Source organism: Atractosteus spatula, chromosome 6 (genome assembly GCF_055471065.1).
Source record: "Atractosteus spatula isolate fAtrSpa1 chromosome 6, fAtrSpa1.hap1, whole genome shotgun sequence".
Lineage (NCBI taxonomy): Eukaryota > Metazoa > Chordata > Actinopteri > Semionotiformes > Lepisosteidae > Atractosteus > Atractosteus spatula.
Window position 1 is genome coordinate 33,248,170 of NC_142711.1, and position 21,894 is coordinate 33,270,063.

The 21,894-nt window shown below is 43.1% G+C and overlaps 1 protein-coding gene across 1 annotated transcript; it reads left to right on the forward strand.

Annotated features, from left to right (window-relative positions):
- The first annotated feature begins 220 nt into the window (after positions 1-220).
- LOC148832780 (uncharacterized) lies at positions 221-21,647 on the forward strand. Its single transcript, XM_088919446.1, has 22 exons — positions 221-349; positions 584-650; positions 1,254-1,400; positions 4,287-4,412; positions 4,642-4,782; positions 7,526-7,651; positions 8,855-8,887; positions 9,448-9,570; positions 10,102-10,224; positions 10,883-11,005; positions 11,138-11,260; positions 11,381-11,503; positions 12,381-12,506; positions 12,744-12,872; positions 13,605-13,697; positions 14,406-14,501; positions 14,797-14,892; positions 16,487-16,582; positions 17,398-17,499; positions 20,310-20,415; positions 20,693-20,809; positions 21,424-21,647. The coding sequence occupies exons 1-22, from the start codon at positions 221-223 to the stop codon at positions 21,500-21,502; spliced, it is 2,424 nt and encodes an 807-aa protein (XP_088775572.1). The 3' UTR covers positions 21,503-21,647.
- Positions 21,648-21,894: the final 247 nt, after the last annotated feature.

The following is a 21,894-nucleotide window of genomic DNA, read 5'->3' on the forward strand; positions in this document are numbered from 1 at the left end:
GTTATTGCTGAAATTGCTGCTATGTCTTATTTAGTTTTTAGTAGGACTGTATTTTTGGTAAACAGTATAGGCTGCTATTTATTTTGCTGTACAGGAATAGTGGTCTGGTGTGTTACTCTGTTGCCATGTTTAAGATATCTCTGACCATCTATACAAGATCATTTGTTCTTGTGCTTTTCCTGTCCACTTGTCCTTGTGTCTGTGTGCTAGTGGGCTGGAGATGACACTCTTCTGGGGAGCACCACTAGTGCTGCTGATCCTGTCGTCCTGCACAGAGCCCCTGGAAAACCCCCCTGCCAGCTCCAATGAGGTCCTGAAGTCCAGTGAGCTGGAGCCCAGCAAGTCCCAGGTCAGTGTGTGAGCTAAATTAGAAAATGCATCCCACAGTTTCTAGCAGTTTTAGTACACTAACGCAAAAATGCAATATGTTACAAACATAGGAATGCACATTAAAAGTGAGATAAATAAGACTTGAAAAGAAAACCCATGATATAAGGGCACAATTGCTGGTGAAATAGAATTATCACAGAATGCTTCAATAATGCAACATTGCCCTCTGTAAGAGCAGCTGTTTCTTTGTCAGAACGTCAGCGATGTGATGGAGAATGCTATTGAAAAGCTGGGTGACCCCGGACAGGCTGCAACAGCAGGTCAGTGAGGATCTTCAGAGGAGATACAGTATAAGGGTGTATAACAGAAATATAAATGATCTTGTGCAGTACACATCAACCACTGCCCAGTATTTGAGGTTGCTATGATCCTCAATGACTAGACAGACCATAAATGACTTTGATAAAATAAGCATCATACTTTTTTCAAATTATTGTTGCTAGAAAATTAGTAATATTAATATTAGGGAACTATGAATAGCTTATAGTTACTAGACAACAATGGACCAAATGTGTGATTTAGGAATTTCATTAATAAACATAAGAACATGAAAAAGATTCAAAAGAAGAGGTAGCCATTCAGCCCATCTTGTGTGGTTAGTAGTTGCTGATTCATCTGAGGATCTCATCTGGGTGTTTCTTGAAAGATGGCAGGGTATTGGTTTCAACAACTTGGCTGGTAGCTTGTTCCATATACCTACAACCCTTTGCGTAAAGAGTCATCACTTCTACCTATTCCTCCTGTGTTGGAATTGAATTTGCTTTTGGTCAAAAGGAATGGGTCCTGCTAACCCCCGAGCCTTGCATGACACTCTCCTCAGTTGTCCTTCCTTCTCTTTCTCCCTTAACCCTTTCTGTCTACAGAGCCTCTCCTGGCCCCGAGCTGTCCTGGGAATCAGGTACTTCTGGAGGAGGGCAAGGGATGCAGTTGTCCAGGAGACTTAGTCAAGCAAGGAGAGAACTGCACATGTGATCCTGGTTTTGCCCTGCAGGGGGAAGCACTGTGTCAGGGTGAGTCACACGCAAGTCACTCGAAAGCAGTCTGTATTAGGGATGGGCAATGCTGGTCTTGGAGAGCTGATGTGTCTGAGTAGAATTTCATTCCACTTCAAGTCTTAATGAGTTAAATCACATTATTAACGACTAACTTGGCTCAAAATTAGCATCTATCCAGATGCTACTACTTTACGATTGCAAATCCCTCATCTTTAATTTACAGAGCACTTTGGCTTGTGAGTATCATCAGAAACATTAATTCACCATCTTTCAAAAAGCATCTCGACAAGCTCCATGGATCAATGACCCGCTTGCTACCAGAAAGACAACATGGATTGAATGACCGCTTCATTCAGTAACAAAACTAGACAGAAAGCTTAAAATGTTTGCATACTTTGTTGTGGAGTATGTTGTGTATATAGGATTGTCTTAACTAAAAGGATTGTGGGAGTATGGAATAAGCTACACAACTACGTTATTGAAGGCAATACCCTAGCTTCTTTTAAGAAAATGCTGGGTGAGTTAACTCAGATTAATTAACTACCAAATGGACCAGATGGTCTGAAATCCTCCAAAACATACAATTTCTTATGTTCTTGTGTAGTTCGTTTGGCTCATTTAGACAGAGGAATGTTACCAGTCCATGCGACAAATTGCTGAAATAATTACTGGAAACAGTTTAGTTTAGAATGTGTACATAATTATTCAGAATGGTAAGTGGTAATTATAGGCTTTTACAGAACAATTTTACAGCTCTTAATTATCTAGTGTGCAGAGTGGAAGCAGGGGAATATAAAGAGAGTTTCTCACATTATGGCAGTGTGTTATATACAATTCTGTAAAAATGTGTCTGCTGCCTTTCAGATTTTCAGAATTTCTGCATATTTTCTTTTCGTTTAATTTATTTCACAAACAAGTTATCCTGTTCAATCAGTACATTTAGGGACACATAGGGCCAGTTGTGTGAATACTTTATGAAACAAAGGGATGTGAGAGACAGATTTCCAATTATAAGAAGCGTTTGACTGCAGTTTCTGCAGCTAAAGGTGGTACAACCTGTTACTGAACCTAAGGACTTTTCACACAGGGACACTGGATGGTGGTTGACTTTGTTTTTGAAATACATAAGACAAGCATCAAACCTTTGTGTTATCTAGTCACTCAGACTCCCTTTATATCTATCACTGAGAGTCACGTGAAGCTCTGATAACATTCAGTGGTGAAAATGAAAGTTTGTGAACCCATTGCATATTTTGAGATTTTTTGTTTTTGTAACCACAAAAGGCATATTTAATCAGAATTTGTCAGTTCCTAATTGAAATAAAGTATAATGATTCACCAATTTGAGTGTTTTAAAAGAAAATGTCCATGCAGCAAAATAATATACACAGTATACAGAAATTGTGCAGGTGCAAAAATAAGTGAACCCTTAGTTCTATGACTTACAGTACATCAGGCTAAAGTAGGATCAGGTGGGTCATTGACAGAGTGTTAACCAATTAACCGAGATAACCAATGAAATTGAAGATCTGAAATGATGTATTAGGGAGGAGCAAACATAACTAATTGAAAGAAAGCAGTTCAGTTACTCTTCTTATGGGTCTAGCATCATTCCTCGAACTAAGGAAACATCAGCAGAACTGAGGAACAAAGAAGTGGATGCTCATGAATCTGGACAAGGTTATAAAGCCATTTCAAAAAGATTCGGACTCCATAAATCCACTGCTAGGCAAACAGTATACAAGTGGAGGGCATTTAAAACAATGGCTACCCTGCCAAGAAGTGAATGTCCTTCTAAAACATCACCCAGGGCCACAAAGAGAATAATAAAGAGGTAAAAGGTAATCCTAAAATAACATCCAGAGATCTACAAGCCTCCCGAGCTGCCTCTGGAGTAGTGGTGCAAATATCAACAATAAGAAGATCCCTGAACAGAAATGCCATCTATGGAAGGGTCACCAGGAAGAAGCCTCTTCTGTCAAAAAAGATCAAAGCTGCCCATCTGAAGTTTGCCAGAGATCACCTGGACAAGCCTAAAGAGTTCTGGAAGTCTGTTCTCTGGACAGATGAGTCTAAAATTGAACTATTTGGGCACAACAAGAAGGCCCATGTTTGGCGAAGAGCCAACACAGCCTACCACCAACAAAACCTTATCTCTACTGTCAAGCATGGTGGTGGGAGTGTCCTTGTATGGGGCTGGTTTTCTGACTCTGGGCTGGGCAACTTGACATCATTGAGGGAATCATGAATGCTGAGAAATATCAAGGAATTCTTGAGAAGAATGTTAGGCCATCAGTTCGAAAACTGAAGCTGGGCACAAAGTGGATATTTCAACAAGACAATGATCCTAAACATTCACATAAGTCCACTAAAGAATGGCTTAGGAAGAAGAGGTTCCATGTCCTGGAATGGCCAAGCCAAAGCCCTGACCTGAATCCTACTGAATTGCTGTGGCAGAACCTGAAGAGGGCTGTTCATGCAAGACATCCTTCAAACCTCACAGAGCTGGTGGAGTTTTGTAAAGAGGAGTGGGGAAAAATCCCTCCAGCAAGATGTCAGAGACTGATAATTGGTTATAGGAGGTTATAGCTATTGCTGCTAAAGGAGGTGCCACAGCTTATTGACTGTTCATTTACTTTTGCACACAAGAATATCTGGTAATTTGTTAATTATCACAGTCAAATAATCTATGAGTTGTTATTTAGGATATTAATTCTATATATTCATTAAGAGTTCAGGTTCATATAATATCCCTATAATATCTAAAATAATGACCACCTTTCAAACTTTCAAGCATGACTGTAAGTTCTGAAAGGAGGGGAATGCTGTTTCACAGAACTGCAGTCCACCTGCTTTTCCAAGACGCTCTTCATGTTGCTCTTTCTCTTGGTCACCTCCCAGATGTCGATGAGTGTGCAGTGGACAGGACAGACCCCTGTGGACCCCATGCTAACTGTACCAACACCCCAGGCTCCTTCCTGTGCGAGTGCCACAGGGGGTATCTATGGGGGCCAGAGGGCTGTGAAGGTGAGTAGAAAAGGGTGACAAGCAAAATGACCAAAAGAACACAGGGGCATGTCTGCAGTGTTTTTATTAATTTATTCTTTGTTTAACCGGGAAAATCTGCCAAGATTAATTAAGGGAGACCTATAGATTGGCACTAGGGAAGTAAAGAGAAATGAGACACAGGGTTTTATTAATATGTGTGTTTTATCTTTTTGCATGTGTTGCCCCCCTGTGTGTTTGTTCCTCGCAGACGTGGACGAGTGTCAGCTAGCCCAGGTGACAGGGCTGCGGGCATGCTTCGAGGGGTCACAGTGCCAGAACTCTCCTGGCTCCTTCTCCTGCTCCTGCCCTAAAGGCTTTGTTCTGGCTCTGGATGGCCAGAGCTGTGTAGGTGAGTCTGACCTGGGTGAGGTGCTGCACCTGCACACGAGTGTGAGTCTCATAACGGGACAGGGGCTTATAGTAACATACAAGAATGAAATGGACAGTGAATTTAAATAAAAAACCAATTATACAGGCCTCAAATTTCTTTCAATTTATACTATAACTTACAATAAGTTACAGTATAAGGAAAACATTTGTGCAGGTTTAATAGAATTACACTTTATTACTGTGATACCCTTCTTTAATCAAAACTGGTGTTCCAAGAAGCCCAGAGTAGCAGCTAAGGATCAGCAGGCCTCTCCTACTGTGGCTAATGTCAGGGTTCTTGCCTCAACCATCAGAAGAGGACTGAATTGAAATGGTTTTCATAGGAGGGTTGCAAGGAAGAGATCATTCCTCCCTTAAAAGAACATTGCCACTCTTCTTAAGCTTGTGAAAGGCCACCTAGATAACCCACAAGTCTGCTGAAAGAATATTCTCTGGACAGACAAATCAAAAGTTTAAGTTTTTGGCCGCAATGACTGAACTTCATTATTTGCCATATCAGAATCCTGACCTAAATGTTATGGCATGGTCTGAATTGTCTTCATGTTCATGCAAGGAAACCCTCAAATATCACTGACTTAAAGCAGTTCTGTAAGGAAGAAATGGGTCATAATTCCTAAAAGCTGATCTGAGAAACAGTTACAGGACATGTTTAAGTCATTATTGTTCCAGCAGGTACCACCAGACATTGAAACTGTGGATTCACCTTCTGATTCATACAAGGATATTTACAGTACTGTTGGATTATTTTATTAATTAAATAATCCAAACATATCTTATGTCTTTGTGGCAAGAACTTTCATGAATATGTAATTATGTTTTAGTTGTAAAATTTATGAGTCTGGGGTGTTCACAAACTTTTTCTCAGCACTGTGGAGTGACCTTTTGTTGTTATATTGTCTGTTTTCCTTTGCTTTGAGAACTGCATTCAAAGTACACATCCATTTATCTCCCTACTTCCCCCACAAGTACAGCTCTGGGTCTCATCAGGCAGTGTTTTTGAATGACTCAATTGCGAACGTGACAGATTGTTCTTTACATTCTCACCAAGAGACTGCTCTCCCTCTCCCACTTTTCCCATCAGTGTTGATGATGGTTTACTAAAATGAGTAGTTTACTGTAGCTTCAAAGCTCCTAGAAGCTATCATTTACTGAATGCAATAAAATGACTAACTCCAGTCTTTATATAAAGGACCACTTAAACCCATGGAAGAAGGACATATTTTTATACTAAGTATGGCCCTTATTAACTGCAGAAGTTGCTTTTAATGTTCAAAATAGTAAAGCCTCTGAATCTCATACAGTGAGATTCTGCAACATCTAGTTTGGCACTCACAGAGCCTGTAAAGAGAATTTCCTCTGGTTATCATGGCTTCTCTGGGTTCATGTTGTATCCATGCATACATCCAGCCTGCATTCTGAAAATAGATCTACGTTTTTCACAAATCTGATGCTAATTGTTTTGACATATGCCATCTTCTGTATTTGGCCCAGTCCCTTTCCTAGTTAAAAACATTAAAATCTGCTAATAATTTAAAATCTGTTGATAACTTTTGCCAGTTGTTAAATGAAACATCTGGCAACATTCTTTTAGAATGCAGGTGAACATATTGTAGTAATGAAACTCCAACATTTCATATACATACGATGAATTTTGATGCTACTGTACCCAGAGGAGAATTAAGGTTTTGCTGAGCTGAGATACAGCGAAAGTACAATGACTGCCATTCACCCATTAAAGGGGGATAGGTCATAAAATAAACAAGTAAACTGTCGAAAACAAATGTTTGTTGAGGGATCTGAGCATCTTAAGTAATGTTAAGGTTTTCACTCTATAACAAGGAGCCTTCTGTCCTCAGCTTTGTTCTTGTCTTCAGTAGTTTTCTGGGTGGGTAGCCCATCACCTAGAGAACTGCAGGGTCTTCTTGTCATTCCATTTTAGTTACATTGTCATTGTCCATGTCAAACAGCCAGCAGCCATATCACTCTGCAGCTCACAACTGGCAACCCACTGAAGCTAAGCAGGTGTGAGCCTGGTCAGTACCTGGATTGGAGACCTCGTGGGAAAAACTAATGTTACTGCTGGAAAAGGTGTTAGTGGGGCCAGCAGGGGGCGCTCACCCTGCGATCCACGTGGGTCCTAATGCCCCAGTATAGTGACGGGGACACTAGACTGTAAACAGGCTCCGTTCTTCAGATGAGATGTAAAACCGTGGTCCTGACTCTCTGTGGTCATTAAAAATCCCAGGGCATTTCTCAAAAAGAGTAGGGCTGTAACCCCAGCATCCTGGCCAAATTTCCCATTGTCGCTTACCAGTCATGGCCTCCTAATAATCCCCATCTATGAATTGCCTTCATTACTCTGCTCTCCTCCCCACTGATAGCTGATGTGTGGTGAGCGTGCTGGTGCACTATGGTGGATGCTGCACATTGGTGGTGGTGGAGGGGAGTCCTCATTACATGTAAAGTGCTTTCAGTGGAGTGTACAGAAAAGCACTATATAAGTGTAAGCAATTATTATTATTAAACAATGATTAAAAAATCATCAGCTCAGTTGCCCCTTGGGGTTTAAAAAGTGTATTGTATCGTATCAAACTACAGCCCTCCTCTATCGCGGTGATGCACCACTTGTTTTTTTCAGCCCTCTCTCAGACTAAGTCTATAGAGTCTATACGTACTGTGCTCATGCTGCCTGTCCTTGTCAGATGTGGACGAGTGCAGTTTTGAGGAGCAGTGCCGCAAGGAACTGGGCAACATGTGTGTTAACACCCCAGGGAGCTACACCTGCCAGTGCCAGCAGGGCTTCAGGGCTGAGAAGCCGGCCTGCGTGGGTGAGACTGTCGTTCTGTCTTTAGAGTGTACTATCTGCCTGCGTTACAGTGTATGTCTCACTCACCAATAATGGTGTGTTTCTGTTCGTCTGTCCGTGGTCTGTTCGGTACTGGAGTGCAGTCGCTATTGTAATGCCTGTCTGTCCCTCTGTCTCTACTTTTCACTCTTATTCATTCGTCTCTCTGCTTCTCATTGGCTCTGTTGCTCAAGTCTCCATTTTGTTCCTGTCTTCTCTGGCTCAGAGTGCATGTTTGTCTGTTCATCAAGGTCTCCATATCAGTCTCCCTGTCTTTCTCGATGAATTTGTCTTTTGTCCTGTTCGTCTCTCTGTATTTGAGCTGGACTTACCTTGTAATTATCCTGTTCTTGTGGCTCTCTGTCATCTCCATTGGCCCATGAAAACGTAGGCCCAATACTTGATGGCAGATTTGTGTAGGCCAGAGACTTCTTGCCTCTATCCATAAGAAAACCATCAGCATTAGAACGTGAGAAAGGTAACAAACAAGAGGAGACCATTCAGCCCCTCTAGCCCATTTGTAATTGGCTGATCCAAGATCCTCATCCAGAGCATTTCTTGAAAGAAGCCAGGATATTGGCTTCTACAACATGACTGGGTAGCTTGTCCCAGACTCAAACGTTTGGGATGCATCATCAAGTACTCGACTCATAATGTGCAACTGGCATACAGTTGGCAGTTTTGATTTAATAAAAGTATTTTTAAGCGTGATCAATCTAGTGGGTCTGTAAATCCGACTGTTAAAATATCTATTAACCATTTTGTGCTTTCAGCCTGTTCTGACAGAGACTGCAATAGCTTTGTGAGGATTTGACATTCGTTTAAGCTGCATCCTAATGAGAATGTTGTCCTGCTGGCTATGTTCTGTGCTCGGAATTGTATGTTTGAGTTTTCCCACTCAGTCCTACATGTATTGCTCATAAAGGAAAAAAATTGCTACACAGCAAATGCAGATGAGGTTAAAGAAATACTGTCTGGCTTCTCTGCACCGTTTGTGCAAATGCATGCGTTTCCTGAAACTTAAATCGATGGAACTGCTGTGTCATGAAAGTCCATTCCTGCCCCCGGCTCAGCTTTCAACCCAGCTCTGCCCTGACATGCTTGTGTCTGTATTTTCTTCTTTGCATGTGTGCCCTTGCTCTGGCTTGCCCCCCTTCCACCTGCCCCTGCCTGTGCCACTTTATAGGCCCAGTGTGCGCAGACTACACTGTGTGTCAAGGTACAGTATCTCGCTCTGTTCCCTCTGATCCTTGTCAGGGCTGTATGAGACCACTGCTGCACATCACACTGCTCTGGAGCCTTGCATAGTAGTGCATGTAGCTATGTAGTGCAAGCGCACGGCTGTTCAGGTTTATAATTTTTTATTACTAAAGACTTCAGACTTCAGAATCCAGTTCAGTCAGGTTCACGTTATCACAGTGAGATTATCATTTAGAGTAATGTATAATCGTGATGTCTGATCATTTTAAATAACTTTTTTTATCCAGTTTTAATTATTAACCTGTATCATTGCACACCATGAATACAGAAAATCACAATAGTTACACACTCACAATACAATTCTAGTTTCTGTCTTTTATGGATGGGGAACCTTTGGCGCCGTCCTCTGGTGAGGCCTTCACACCAGCGCTTCTTGCTGTAGTTCTAGAAAATATAGATGATTAAAGACCTAATGGGCTTTAAAAAAGAAAAATGAAAAGCTTAAGGTTATGGACCCGTTTTATTTTCAGTCACCAGACAGTAACAACTCCTCTGCCTCTCTCTCCCTGTCTTCTGTAGATGTGGACGAGTGCACAGAGACCCCCGATATCTGTGCTGGACAGGGGGTGTGTGAGAACACTCTGGGCAGCTACAGTTGTGTCTGCCAGCCCGGGTACAGAGGCAACGGCACACACTGCGAAGGTGAGCATGCAGACAGAGGGAGGGACCGGAGCACTGATACACACACACAAACCCAGGGAGCTAGGACAACAGGGGCAACACTGAACAAAGTTTGTCACAGGCGGGAGCAGAAGCTTTGAGAAGTTGCTACAGATGACAAAAGACTCATTGAGACAGCCTCTGATATTCTCTCAGGGAGACTGGGAACTTACTATAGCATTCCATGGAAAAAAGCAGCAACGTGCTTGTGTGTTTGTGTCAGAGGTGACATGTGAGGACAAACTAATTCAAGAGGATTTCCAGCTGGTACCCTCAATGCTACTGAAATGATTGAAAATCAAGGGAAAAGCTGGAGAGTATGTCACCTTGTTATTGGTGTTATTTCCCAATGTTCTGAGCATTTCTTGATGTGCTCAGATAGGGAGAACAATTGAAAATCCCTATAAAGGGGCTTCTGCCTTCCCTCAACAGCTGCCAATGGTGGGTTTTGACCTTTACCCTTTTTTCTTCTCCTTTTTCTTTTCTCCCTCGCTTTTCTCCCCTCCTACCCAGATGAGAACGAGTGTGCCTCAGGCAGGCACAGTTGTGACGTCAACGCTCGCTGTGGGAACATCATCGGCTCCTACTTCTGCCAGTGTTACCAGGGCTTTGCTGGCGATGGGCACTCCTGCTTCGGTAACGAAGCCTGTCCAGCTCAGGAACTAGCCTGGTGGGGGGTCTCAGATGCAAACAGCAATACTAATGTAAAATTGTGAACAGCAAGGCTGTGTTCCATCAAGACAAGGGAAATCAGGAGAGAAGCTGAGAGCAAAGCTTTCCTTCTCCAGACAAGAGTGCCTCTGAGGAACCAGATCCCTTCAATAAAGATACATTCAAATACTGGAAACAGATTTAAGATTGCAAACCAATTTTGTTTTATAAAAGGGCAATTGTGTCTCCAGTTTGAAGCACACTTCAAGAACTAAGAATGATTTTCAGTTACTGTATTTCTTAATGTCCCTCAGAGCACTCCTAATGAAAATGATAGAGCTTGGGCCTGCTGTATTCCAACATCACATTCCCCTCAGTGATGAAAGGGGGCAGTGTGGCACAACGACTGTTCCAAGATGTGTTCCCAGGGACACTGTGAGAGACTCTGGGGAATGTGAACACACTCACTCAAAAGCACTTCAAAATGAGATCAGAGGTGCCTAATTTAAATTGATGATGTAAAACAATGAAGAAGCTGAGACATAAGTAGAGGTATTGAATTATTTGTAAGAAAAGAATAAGACATATGAGAATCTAAGAATTATTTTGGTCAGTGATGATGAAGCTGTGGTTGGGGTTGCAGATGTGGACGAGTGTGCCCTGAACAATGGAGAGTGCCAGCACAACTGCAGCAATGAGCCTGGTGCCTACCAGTGCCACTGCCAGCAGGGCTACCAGCTCTCCCAGGATGGCCACAACTGCACAGGTATATAGCCGAGTAGGGCTCGTCGCAGGCAGTCTCAGCCTGGAGGATTTGCATCTGTAACTCAACAGTTCTCCTTACTTTTCCCTTTCACTTGTTTCCTGCCTGCCTCTCTGTGCACCCCTCTCCCTGTAGATGTGAATGAGTGTGTGTTGGTGAACGGAACGTGCGATCAGATCTGCACCAACACGGAGGGCTCCTTCCTCTGCTCCTGCCGCCCAGGGTACCAGCTGCATGTGGACAACCGCCGCTGTGTGGGTGAGTCTGGTGGCTGTGTGAGGTGCAGGCAGATGTATGTGCACATGCGTGTGTATGAATCCGCTTGTACACTGTGTATTTCAATGTGTTGCTGTGCACATACATGTATGTTGTCCCCAGATGTGGACGAGTGCAAACTGCAGAATGGAGGCTGTTCCCACAGCTGCTTCAACACCCTGGGGGGACACCAGTGCGAGTGTCCAGAACCCCTGCTCCTCGACATGGACAACAGGACCTGCGTTAGTGAGTACTCAGCCCGTCGCTAGATCCCTGTTGGGGTTGGGGTGTCCCTCTGCCTTTCAGTCTTGTGAATCCCTCTCTCTGTATCTGTGTGATTGTTTTGTGTAGTTTGTGGAAACAAGAAGATTCTTCAAATTAACCTTCCAACTGTGACCATATCACTTAGTGCAGTGGTTCTCTTTCCTGGTCCTGGAGGTCCCCTGTATGTGTTTTTTTTTGTTCTGACTGGGCCTTTACTCACCACTGTAAATTACAGTCAGTAATTGATCTACTTGCTTGTTTTTTCGGTACTCAGGCCTTTGTTTTTAAAAAATCCCCAGTACAGTGGTTCTGAAGCCTGCTCCTGGGCTGTTTTTTAACACTTTTTTATAAATTTGCTATCAGCTCTTCAAAAGCTGAATTAAATTTCTGATTGGTATGAGTGCTATTTAACACTTTTCAGGACTGCCGTCTTTGAAGTGTGTCAGCTGAATTTGAAGAATTTCACATAAGCAGAATGAAAAACATTGTCCATGGGAAGCACCTGCTGTAGTGGCATTCCCACCTGTGTCTATTCCTCATCTATTAAGAGATGTTTAGCCAGGAATAAAGGAGTGCTGTGTGCCGAAGTTGTTGAATAAAAGACAATAACTTTTGAAATCAGGGACTGAGTGCAAAAAAGTCTAAACTAGTAAGCTTATGATTTAGAGGCACCAGTAAGCACTGGTGATTCAGGGTCCAGTTGGAAAAAGAACAAAAGCAGACACAGGGAGCCTTAAGCAAAAGGATTGAGAACCACTGACATAGTGCATAAGAAACTGCTTAGCTGTGATTGGACGGGTGGCATTTTCTCAGTGAAAAAGCTTCTTTGTGTTCTTAACCCACGTACCCTGTCCTCCAGATGTCAGCTCATGTGCCCTGAGGAACGGCGGTTGTGCCCACGCCTGCACTGAGCTCAGCGAGGGCCAGCCACTCTGCAGCTGCAGGGCAGGATGGGAGCTGGGCGCTGATCGCCGAAGCTGCCAGGGTGAGAGAGCAGTCAATGCCATGACTAGAGAAAGAGAAGTGAAATTGAGGGAGGAGAAGGTATTCGAAGAAGGGGATGAATGAAAGGGAGGAAGGAGGAGGAAAGAGAGAGGAAGAAAGGTGGAGGAGAAGAAATACAGGATACGATACGCAATGAACAATTCCTTGTCCAGAGGGGGAAGATGCACTGGCTCTTGCTAGGCTTTGTCAAGCCAGCGTGTGCTCTTGCCCTGTCCAGATGTGGATGAGTGTGCTGACTTCACAAACGGAGGCTGTGAGCAGCTGTGCCTGAACCACCCTGGGGGATTCAACTGCAGCTGCAGAAAGGGATACGAGCCTCGTACCGATGACCCAGCCAAGTGCCAGCGTGAGTCAGGCTGTTCTGTGTGTGATGTGTTCTGTGTCTGTTTCTCTCAGAATCAAAATCAAAGCTAATCACATTGGGACAGCAATATTATATTAGCTTGGGTACAGCCTTTTTTTTAGAAGTAGTGACGACACATAGGATATGAACAATGCGGAGAAGTGTAATCAATCACTGACTTTTGACTTGTCTCAATGAGAGCCATTCTAGAAATGGGAAGAGGAGGTTAACCAAAGGGGCTGATCATAATAACTTTAACCCTAAGCATGCAGTGAGGCTGAGAAGCTTGAGAAAATGACCCCAGCAACGAGGCTGGCTGAGGAACAGGTGAGTTGGGGGGGAGGGGGGGGGAATGGCATCATTAACATTACAAGTTACATGTGTAAGGGGTTACTTTTTGAACTAATAAGAAGTAGGGGGAAATTACTTTAAATAAGTAATGTATTACTTTAGATACTGTAGTAACTATACTCACTTTACATAACTCACTGCAATTGCTGAATTTTTAAAAATATTTCTCACTAACCTCATGTTAAGTTTGAAGAGTAAACCCTTACACAAAGTATCTTGGAACTAAAAAGCAACATGTTTTAAAAGTATCAGAGTCTCAGTAAAGCTTGTCTCCCCCCACGTACGTTTCTCAAAATGTCTTCCTCTTCTTCATCCTCTCTGCTTCTCAGTCTAACTCACAGCTAAACCAGCCCGATCTCTCTGTCTCTCGGTCTCTCCCCCCAGCGGTGTGTGACCCTCCCTGCCAGAACTCAGGTGTGTGTGCTGCTCCCAACAGCTGTGACTGTCCTGCAGGCTACCCTGGTCCAGGCTGTTCAGGTACTTTGCTGTGCTTGTTATTCAGGGTCTTTTTGTATGAACAGTGTGAAAATGTTTTGGATTAATGAGTCAGTTTCTGTGTTTTGGTTTTAATAGATGAGTTACCAGGGTGCCACAGTGGTGCGGTGGTTAGCATTACTGCTTCAAAGTGCTGGGGCCCTGCGTTCAATTCCTGGGGTGCTATCTGTGTGGAGTTTGTATGTTCTCCCTTTGTTTGTGTGGGTTTCCTCTGGGTGCTCCAGTTTCCTTCCATGGTTCAAAAACATACTGGTAGTTGCAGTTTTAAATATTGATTCCCAAGATAATGGGTGTGGAAAGAAACAGCATGCAAGAGCTTGTTGGGGATTTGAACCCCAAATCTCTTGCACCCACAGGGAGAATCATACCAATAGACCAGCGAATCCCCTGTGAATCACCCCTTGCCACGATAGGCTCTGACTCCCCTGTACGGCCCTGGTCTGAGTGTGTTTGTATCTGTGTTCGCCCTGTGAAGGACTGGAGTCCTGTTCAGGATGTATCCTGCCTGGCGCCCATTGCTTGTTACAGAAGCTTGCCAGGTTAGGTCTGCTCCCCCAGTAACGTAAAATCCGTTTTTTTTGTTTTTTCAATGTGTGTCGTATGAGTGTCGTCTTTATGTGTTTGTGTGTGTTACATATATACACATTAGTCATCAGTTGTGTGTCTTATTATCATTTGTGTGTGTTTCAGCCATGTGCTCTCCTCCCTGCGCTCACGGAGGCTCATGTATGCGCTGGAACACCTGTCTGTGTCCCCCAGGGTGGACTGGTCCAGGCTGCCACACTGGTAATCCTTACTGCTCAGTTTCACTGGCTCTCACTTTCTCTCTGTCTTCTCCCATTTTCGCCTTACTCTCCCAGTTTTTTCCTTTCCATCGCTTCTGGTCTTGTCGCCCTGTGATATCCATTCCCCCCTGTCTCTCTGTCCCTCGGCTACCAGCATCGCCTCCTGTGTCAGATCTACATGTACGTCACACTCTTCACTCCGCTGTAATCTCTCTCATTCGATGATTTTCTCTTCCAGCCTCTCAGGTTGCCTTCTCTGTCTGTCTCCCTCACTGCTGCCCTTCCTCTCCCTTCAGCGGTGTGTGAGCTGCCCTGTGCCAACGGAGGGCGTTGTATTGCCCCAGACACATGCCAGTGCCCCTCTGACTACACCGGCTCGCAGTGCCTGACTCGTGAGTACCTCCTCCAGTCACAGATGGGGAAAGCATCACTGATGCCCACATGCAAGGTCAAAGAATTTCTATATCAGTCTTGGACAGAACTGCATTATTCCCAGAGAGTAATAAATACAGGACCCTGAACAGTTAAAATGCACAGCCTTGACTCAGAAATTCAACAGTGCTTGATGAAAAGCCTAGCAAGTACACATCTTCATCTTTATCAGGTACCCGGTCTTGTGCCAGCAGCACCATGCAGGGCTTAGGGTCTTCTGGTTTCCCGGCTGAACAGAGGAATCAGTCAAAGAATTAGCCTAATTATTTTTGTTAATTAGGGAAATAGTTTTTCCTTAAGTTGTTTAGAGTTGACTACTGAAAAAATGCACTTCAGTACCATAGCCTATAAAACATTCAAACTTGATTAAATGGTGTTTAACAATTATTAGTTAATTGTTAGTAGCAGGGTTTAGTTGAATGATTGCACCAGCTTCTGAGAGGCTCAGAAGAAAGACACTGCGCGCCCAGGAGGAACTGAATTTGACACCTCTGGCCAAATCCTTCCCCTGTGTACAACAGAGTTCCCCAATCCTAGTCCTTGTGGGCTTGAGTGCCTATAGCTTTCCAGGTTATCTGACCTTATAACAACCGTACTCAGCTCTTTATTGGCATAATTGGAAAAGTTTCCAAGAACTTTCTGAGCTCTTTGGGTGCTGGTATTTTACAGTGTCCTAAAACACCTGGAGACATACCTGCTCTCCAAGATGTGCTTTTAAAAGATGATATCATACCCCAGATGTTCAGAGGCATCTGGACAGTTGCACAGGTTTGAGCAGTGCTCCAATGAATGCTGTCAGACAAATAATAAAGCAAGCAAACAGTCTTGCGGTAAACACCAGTAGAATGGCTTTCATTGAAAACGTTATCCAAAGGTTATCCAAGACACAATTTTTTGCGGAATTTTTTTCCATGGAAATAATTCAGTAGCGAACAGGAAATTATTTTAATGTTAAAGCAGCAAGGGATTTTAGAAATGATTCTGTCCGATTCAAAGTGGGGTGACACTTCGCAGCTGTGCGTTGAACTTGGTTAAGATGGGTGTTCAAAGCAAAGTTCTCCTCTTACTGCTGAAGTTGCACTGATATTGTCTGTCATAGATAGCACTATAGTCTGATAAACAGCACGATAAATATAGCCTAAAAATGAGCTGTTAGGGGTCTTTTTCAGTTCATAGGCTTTTGAAGATGTATCGCTTGTTTACAAAAATGCTGAACATGTATATTAATAAAGTGTTTTCTTGTCTAGGTCCTGTGTCTTGTACTTGCATATTCTCTGTTTCTGTAGATTTTATTGTATATTTAAAGTGCATTCTTTATGTTTCCTGTGCATGAGTGTGAAAGTCTTTCTGGATTGTGTCCAAGGCTGTACTTGGCGAGGCACCAGTGAGTGTGTCTAGGGTGGGTTTGCTCTGTTGGCGTCACATTGAGAGATGCACTGGGAACTGTGCAGCCCAGAGAGCAAGAGATTAGAACGAGAGGGAGAGGGACACAGAGATGCTCGTTCAGGTTAATCAGTGTTGTGATCATGGTCAATCTCTCTCTCCTCTCTCCAGCTACCTGCACCCCGCCCTGTCTGAATGGAGGAAGGTGTGTCGATGTCAACAAATGCACCTGTGTCCGGGGCTGGCAGGGTGCCCGCTGTCAGATAGGTACCACTGTGACTAGTGTGGCCCCCCCCTGCCATTCCTGGGATCTAATTCGATGCACACTCAGCACCGCTCCAAAGACAGAGGGGGTTGACATCAGTCCTGTAACTGGCTCGGCACGCTGAGTCCTGTGATACTAACACAGTGCTGACTAAAGGGGTAGAGTGGGGAGATAGGAGACAATGAAAGCATCCCACTAGTAAAGCAGGAGTAAAATTTCCTTTCTACTCATTGCACTTTAAAATTGTTTCATCAAACCCATGATAGATTTTCAAAAGCAGGTCACTGTTTTTTTTCTGCTCACTCAAATAATGCTTAAAGTAAATCATATGATTGACAGGACACCTGTCTTTTGAAGGTTTTTAAGGTAACCTGAAATGAAGTACAGCCATTTTATAACACCATATTTAAAATTTATACATTTAAACAACACATAAGTCTTTATCATTTTTTAAATGTCTTAATCTTTAAATGTTTTTAAATTTTCCTAATGACAGTCAAACAATAGAACAAACCCTTGTGAAGGAACAAGTAATAGGTTTATTCCATGCTGAAAAAAAGAAGAAAGAAAACACAATGTTTCGGCCATGGGGCCTTCTTCAGGTGCGAGCAAATAAAGTGTTTAAAAATAAATAAAGTCCTCACACCTGAAGAAGGCACCACGGCCGAAACATTGCGTTTTCTTTCTTCTTTTTTTCAGCATGGAATAAACCTATTACTTGTTCCTTTGCAGTCTATGCATGCTGACGCAGCTACCCACCTGAAACACTTGTGAAAGTCTGTCAAGGCTTGACTGTGTGTCTGTCTCCTTCTCAAAGAGCCTGTGCTGTGCCAGGTGGCCTGTAAGAACAATGGGGTGTGTGTGGGTCTTAACCGCTGTCGCTGTGCCAGTGGCTTCACGGGTGCCCTGTGTGAGACAGGTAAGTGGGTGACAGGCAAGTAAGCCTGTTATCAGTTCACAGAATCCTTGGAGCGTCTAATGAAAAAAAAACTGCAACCACTGACTCTGCAGGTACTCAGAATGAATAAGGAATTAATCTGAAGCAAGAAGATTTTGTAGAATTCCTGTTGGTACATGTTTTAGCTACTGCCTGACTGTCTCAGTTTAGTTAACTAAAGGTTTCTTACTTTTGAACCCTGCCTGTTACACAGATATTTTTCTTCTCAGGACACCTGTTACTTTTTGACTGGTTGATTGCTGCATGCTCATCTCTCTGTTGGAGCCTTGCTCATCTGTCTGTGATAGTGCTGGAACAAAACAGGGACCGTTCTGCCCCATCAGTCATGTGCAGTACAGTTAATATTTGTTCTTTTTAGCACAAAAACAAACAGGACACTCCTGTTACACCCACTTCTCCAGCCAGTAATTGTCAGCGATTGTTCATTTCTTGCCAAAGCAATGGGGCTAAATAATATTGCTCTGCAGTCGCTATAGGAATGCAGACATTTTGCACGAGTTTAGTCACATATTCTAGTTGAAGTTTACAGATATTGAGTGAACCATTCTGTAAAAGTAGCAAAGGGCTCTTGGTTACTGTCAAACTATACTTTTAAATTCATACCCCCAGACACTATTTAGAACCTTATTCTTTTATGCAGAGTGATTGTAAGACACTCAAACTTTTATGATTATCTGGTGCTTTAAAAAAAATCATTATGATTTATTCAAAATAAAACTGTGTCTAGCTGTTCTAGCTGTAACACAATCACACGCTGAAAAGAACATAGTTAACAGCTCTCCTGTTGCCCTAATGGGACAAGAGGCTGATGAGCCTCCCCTCTAAGCTCTAAGCTCAACAGATGTTCAGTCTCTCTGTCTGGCCAGTGGTACTCTGTCCTGAGAGCCTTAGCCAGCCCCCCTTCCACCCTAGTGTTCCTCCTGTGCAAGAGGATACTAAAGACTTTAATAATTTGGTAGAATCACTATGTCAACTTTATGTTATCCATCTGTCTGTCTGCTGTAAAGTAACAACTAACTGCTTGCAGCTGCAGCCAAAACTAAGCAAACTAGTTCTGTCATTAAATGTCATGAGAACATATGGTCATATGGAGCACACCCACAAATTTATCTTGAAAAAGAAATGATTTACGTTGTTTGATTACAACAGAGGAGAGCCTGTCGTGGCCAGCAGCACGTATAAGGCAGGATACACCAGTCCATTGCAGGACACACACAAACAGAGACACACTCACACCACAGCCAGTTTTCCCAGAAGCCAATTAACCAACCAGTATGTCTTCTGACTGTGAGAAACCGAAGCACCTGAAGGGAACACATGTGAACACAAGGAGAACATACTGTACAAACTCCACAATGTTAGCACCCCAGAAACTGAACCCAGGGCCCCAGAGCTATAAGGCAGAAATGCGAACCACTCCCCCACCATGCATCTCCAAATTACAATTACAATCATATGCAAGAAAAATTCAAATATTTAATTTACAAGATTAATTTGTTGTTAGTTGGATTTTGTACAGTACTAGAAAATATGAATTACAATGCTAAAACTATTAGAAATCTTCAGCTGTGTTGTACTATGTTAGACACATGAAAGTCAAAAAGTCTCAAATTAGCTTTGAAAGTTATTGTCCTGTACCTGCCTCTTCTGTGGTGTGATTGTGTAACCTGTCTGTCAAGTTCTTAAAGGAAAGTGTCATAGGCCACAGTTTTGAAAATTGCTGAAATCATCCATGCTGGTAACTTAATAAATCACACAAAGGTATCTGCTTAGCTCTCAGATTACCTCTTACATGAAGTAAATGTGTCAGCTGCTGGGGCACATTCTATGATTAACCAGGGCTCCTGAAAGTCTTTAAAGTCCATTTAAATTGTTAAAGACTTTTACAGGTGTCAAGACAGAGAAACATGGAGTTTCTTGCACTGGGAGAGATGACAAGTGCTCTCAAAGAGTTTCATGAAGTCTTTATGTTCATCTTGGAAAACATGCAGCACTCTGATAAATGTTGTCTATCTCTGATACATGCTTTCAGGTGAAAGCCTGATCATCTCTCTTAATAGATTCATGGGATATAGTGTATTTCAGCTTACAAGCTTCATGCTTACAGTAATGGGAAAAATGAATGCACTGTAGTGTCTGCAGTGTTTTACACACTAAAACATGGAATAGAACCTCTAGATTTGCATATTCTGCTTTTTGTTGATTTTCTTTTTTTTTACAGTAGATCGATCCATCCTCCATCAAAAAGGTTGCTTATTCCTGGAAAAGGTCATGCCATAGACATTTATTTCAGAATCCTAGATTGCAAGGCTGGGACTACCCGCATGGACCCAGTCCTTTGCAGACTTTAACACAATGTATATGTGTGGTGGTTGAGTGCCGTCGAGTCAGTATCGACTCAAGGTCCACCCTATGGACAGTTTCACCGTCACTACCCATAGAGTTTTTATGGCAAGATACGGAAGTACATTGCCAGGCCTGTGCTGTTGTCCACTTATTTCTTCCTGTAGTGTACTAACCAGAAATTGCAGCCTGTGGAATAAAGATGATCCTTGATACCCGTTTTTAGAATCAAAGAGAATGAGCGCTCTGTACAGAATGTGATCTCATTGATAAATCCCTTTGCAGTCTGAGAGCTCTGCCTTGCAAGTTGTTTCTGCACTAATTAACCTGGGACACAGCAGGTGTTTGTGGACATGTTGAACCTTTGCAGGCAGTACCTGGACCTGGTTACCCGATGGCTCACATTGACCCACTACTGTTATTTGCAGCTGTGACAACACCCTGTGTGCCCCCCTGCCAGCATGGCGCCACCTGTGCCCCCTTCAACAAGTGCAGCTGTCCGGAGGGCACAACAGGCATGCGCTGTGAGAAGCTGTGAGTACCTCAACCAAACACAGAGCCTTTCACTAACATTAGGAGACACGTGTCACAGCACTCAGATGTCTTTACCAGTAGTGTTATGGGTGTTTGGAACAAACACAACCTGTGCTGTGTATCATGTATAGTGATTTATTCCTTGTACCATAGAGCTACTGTTGACATGATATGCAAGAAGGCCTGAGCAGTCTTCTGTTAGTAATTCTAGGGAACTGCATAGGTTGAATTCTGGTATCCCTTATTGTCCATCTCTCTGTCATTTCCGCCTGTCCAGGATTTGTCCTATTGTGACCACAGTGGTGAGCACAGCACGGGCAGTGCGCAGGGGGGTGAGGGAGAGCTACGTGGATCGTTGTGGACCCCTGGGAGTCCAGTTGTGCACCAAGTACAGGTACACAAACCCTGCCCTGGCAGATTTAAGACCATAGTTATCTGTCATGCTTAGATCTGTTCATGTTGTTCTTTTCTTATTTGGATTTTTTTTAACCTAGGATTGTCATAATAGAAAGCTTTTCATGATCATTTTAAGCACATGTTAATCAGTTAAATGTCATGAATCTTTAACTTGAGTAGCACGGTTTTGTTTGTGAAAATTCAGAATTAGTTGAGTGTTTACCATTGTCTCAGGTAGTTTAACATCAGGTTCACAATTTGATTGTGTTTAATCTTGACTTGCAATTAAAACAGTGTAGGCAGCTGCCTATGTGGAGACATTTTAGTGTTGTCTGTCTTCACAAGGTCTGCTGTGTGCTGACGCCACAGTGTGTTGATTTTAAGTAATTAAGCAATTTTGTAATTGTTCTACAGCTAAACATTGTGTATATTGTTGAAGGGGGTTGGGGGTAACAGTTTCCAAACCTTGACAGTTGGTCTGTTATGGTCCTTTGAATTATAATTTTTGTAGACTTCAAATCACAGGAAGCACTTCTAGACACTTTTTTTTTACTAGATACTGTTTTACCAGTAAAAGCTCATTGAGATAATGAGCTATTGCTTTCATTCCAGAATCAACCAGGCACGTGTGTACCTCCAAGCCTACAGGGTGGGTTACAAGATCCAGTGTCCAGAAAAGAAAAACAGCTGAGGAGTCTGCAGTCAACTTCCACATTCTCTTGGATTCCTCACTAGCACATCATTCGGGATTCTTCTCACCCTCCCCTCCCCTCAGTGTCTCCCAGCGTCTCCCTTCTCTCCAGAGGAGATTTCCCATCACCTCCTTCTTCACACCCTCCTTCCCCTCCTAGTTCCTCTCACACTCTCACCTGAAAGCTTCTAGGGGATGGCAGCTGAGGGACTGTTACTGTACATGACTCTCTCTACTCCTTGGACAGTATTTGACCTCAAGGGCCAGCCTAGAAATGTGTCATTAAGGAAAGCCAGGAGCCAAGACACAGACCGAGACACACATTCAGGACTTTAAATACAATCATTTGGCTGCTGGAACCTGTCTGATCTGAGCTAACACACTGTTCTGGA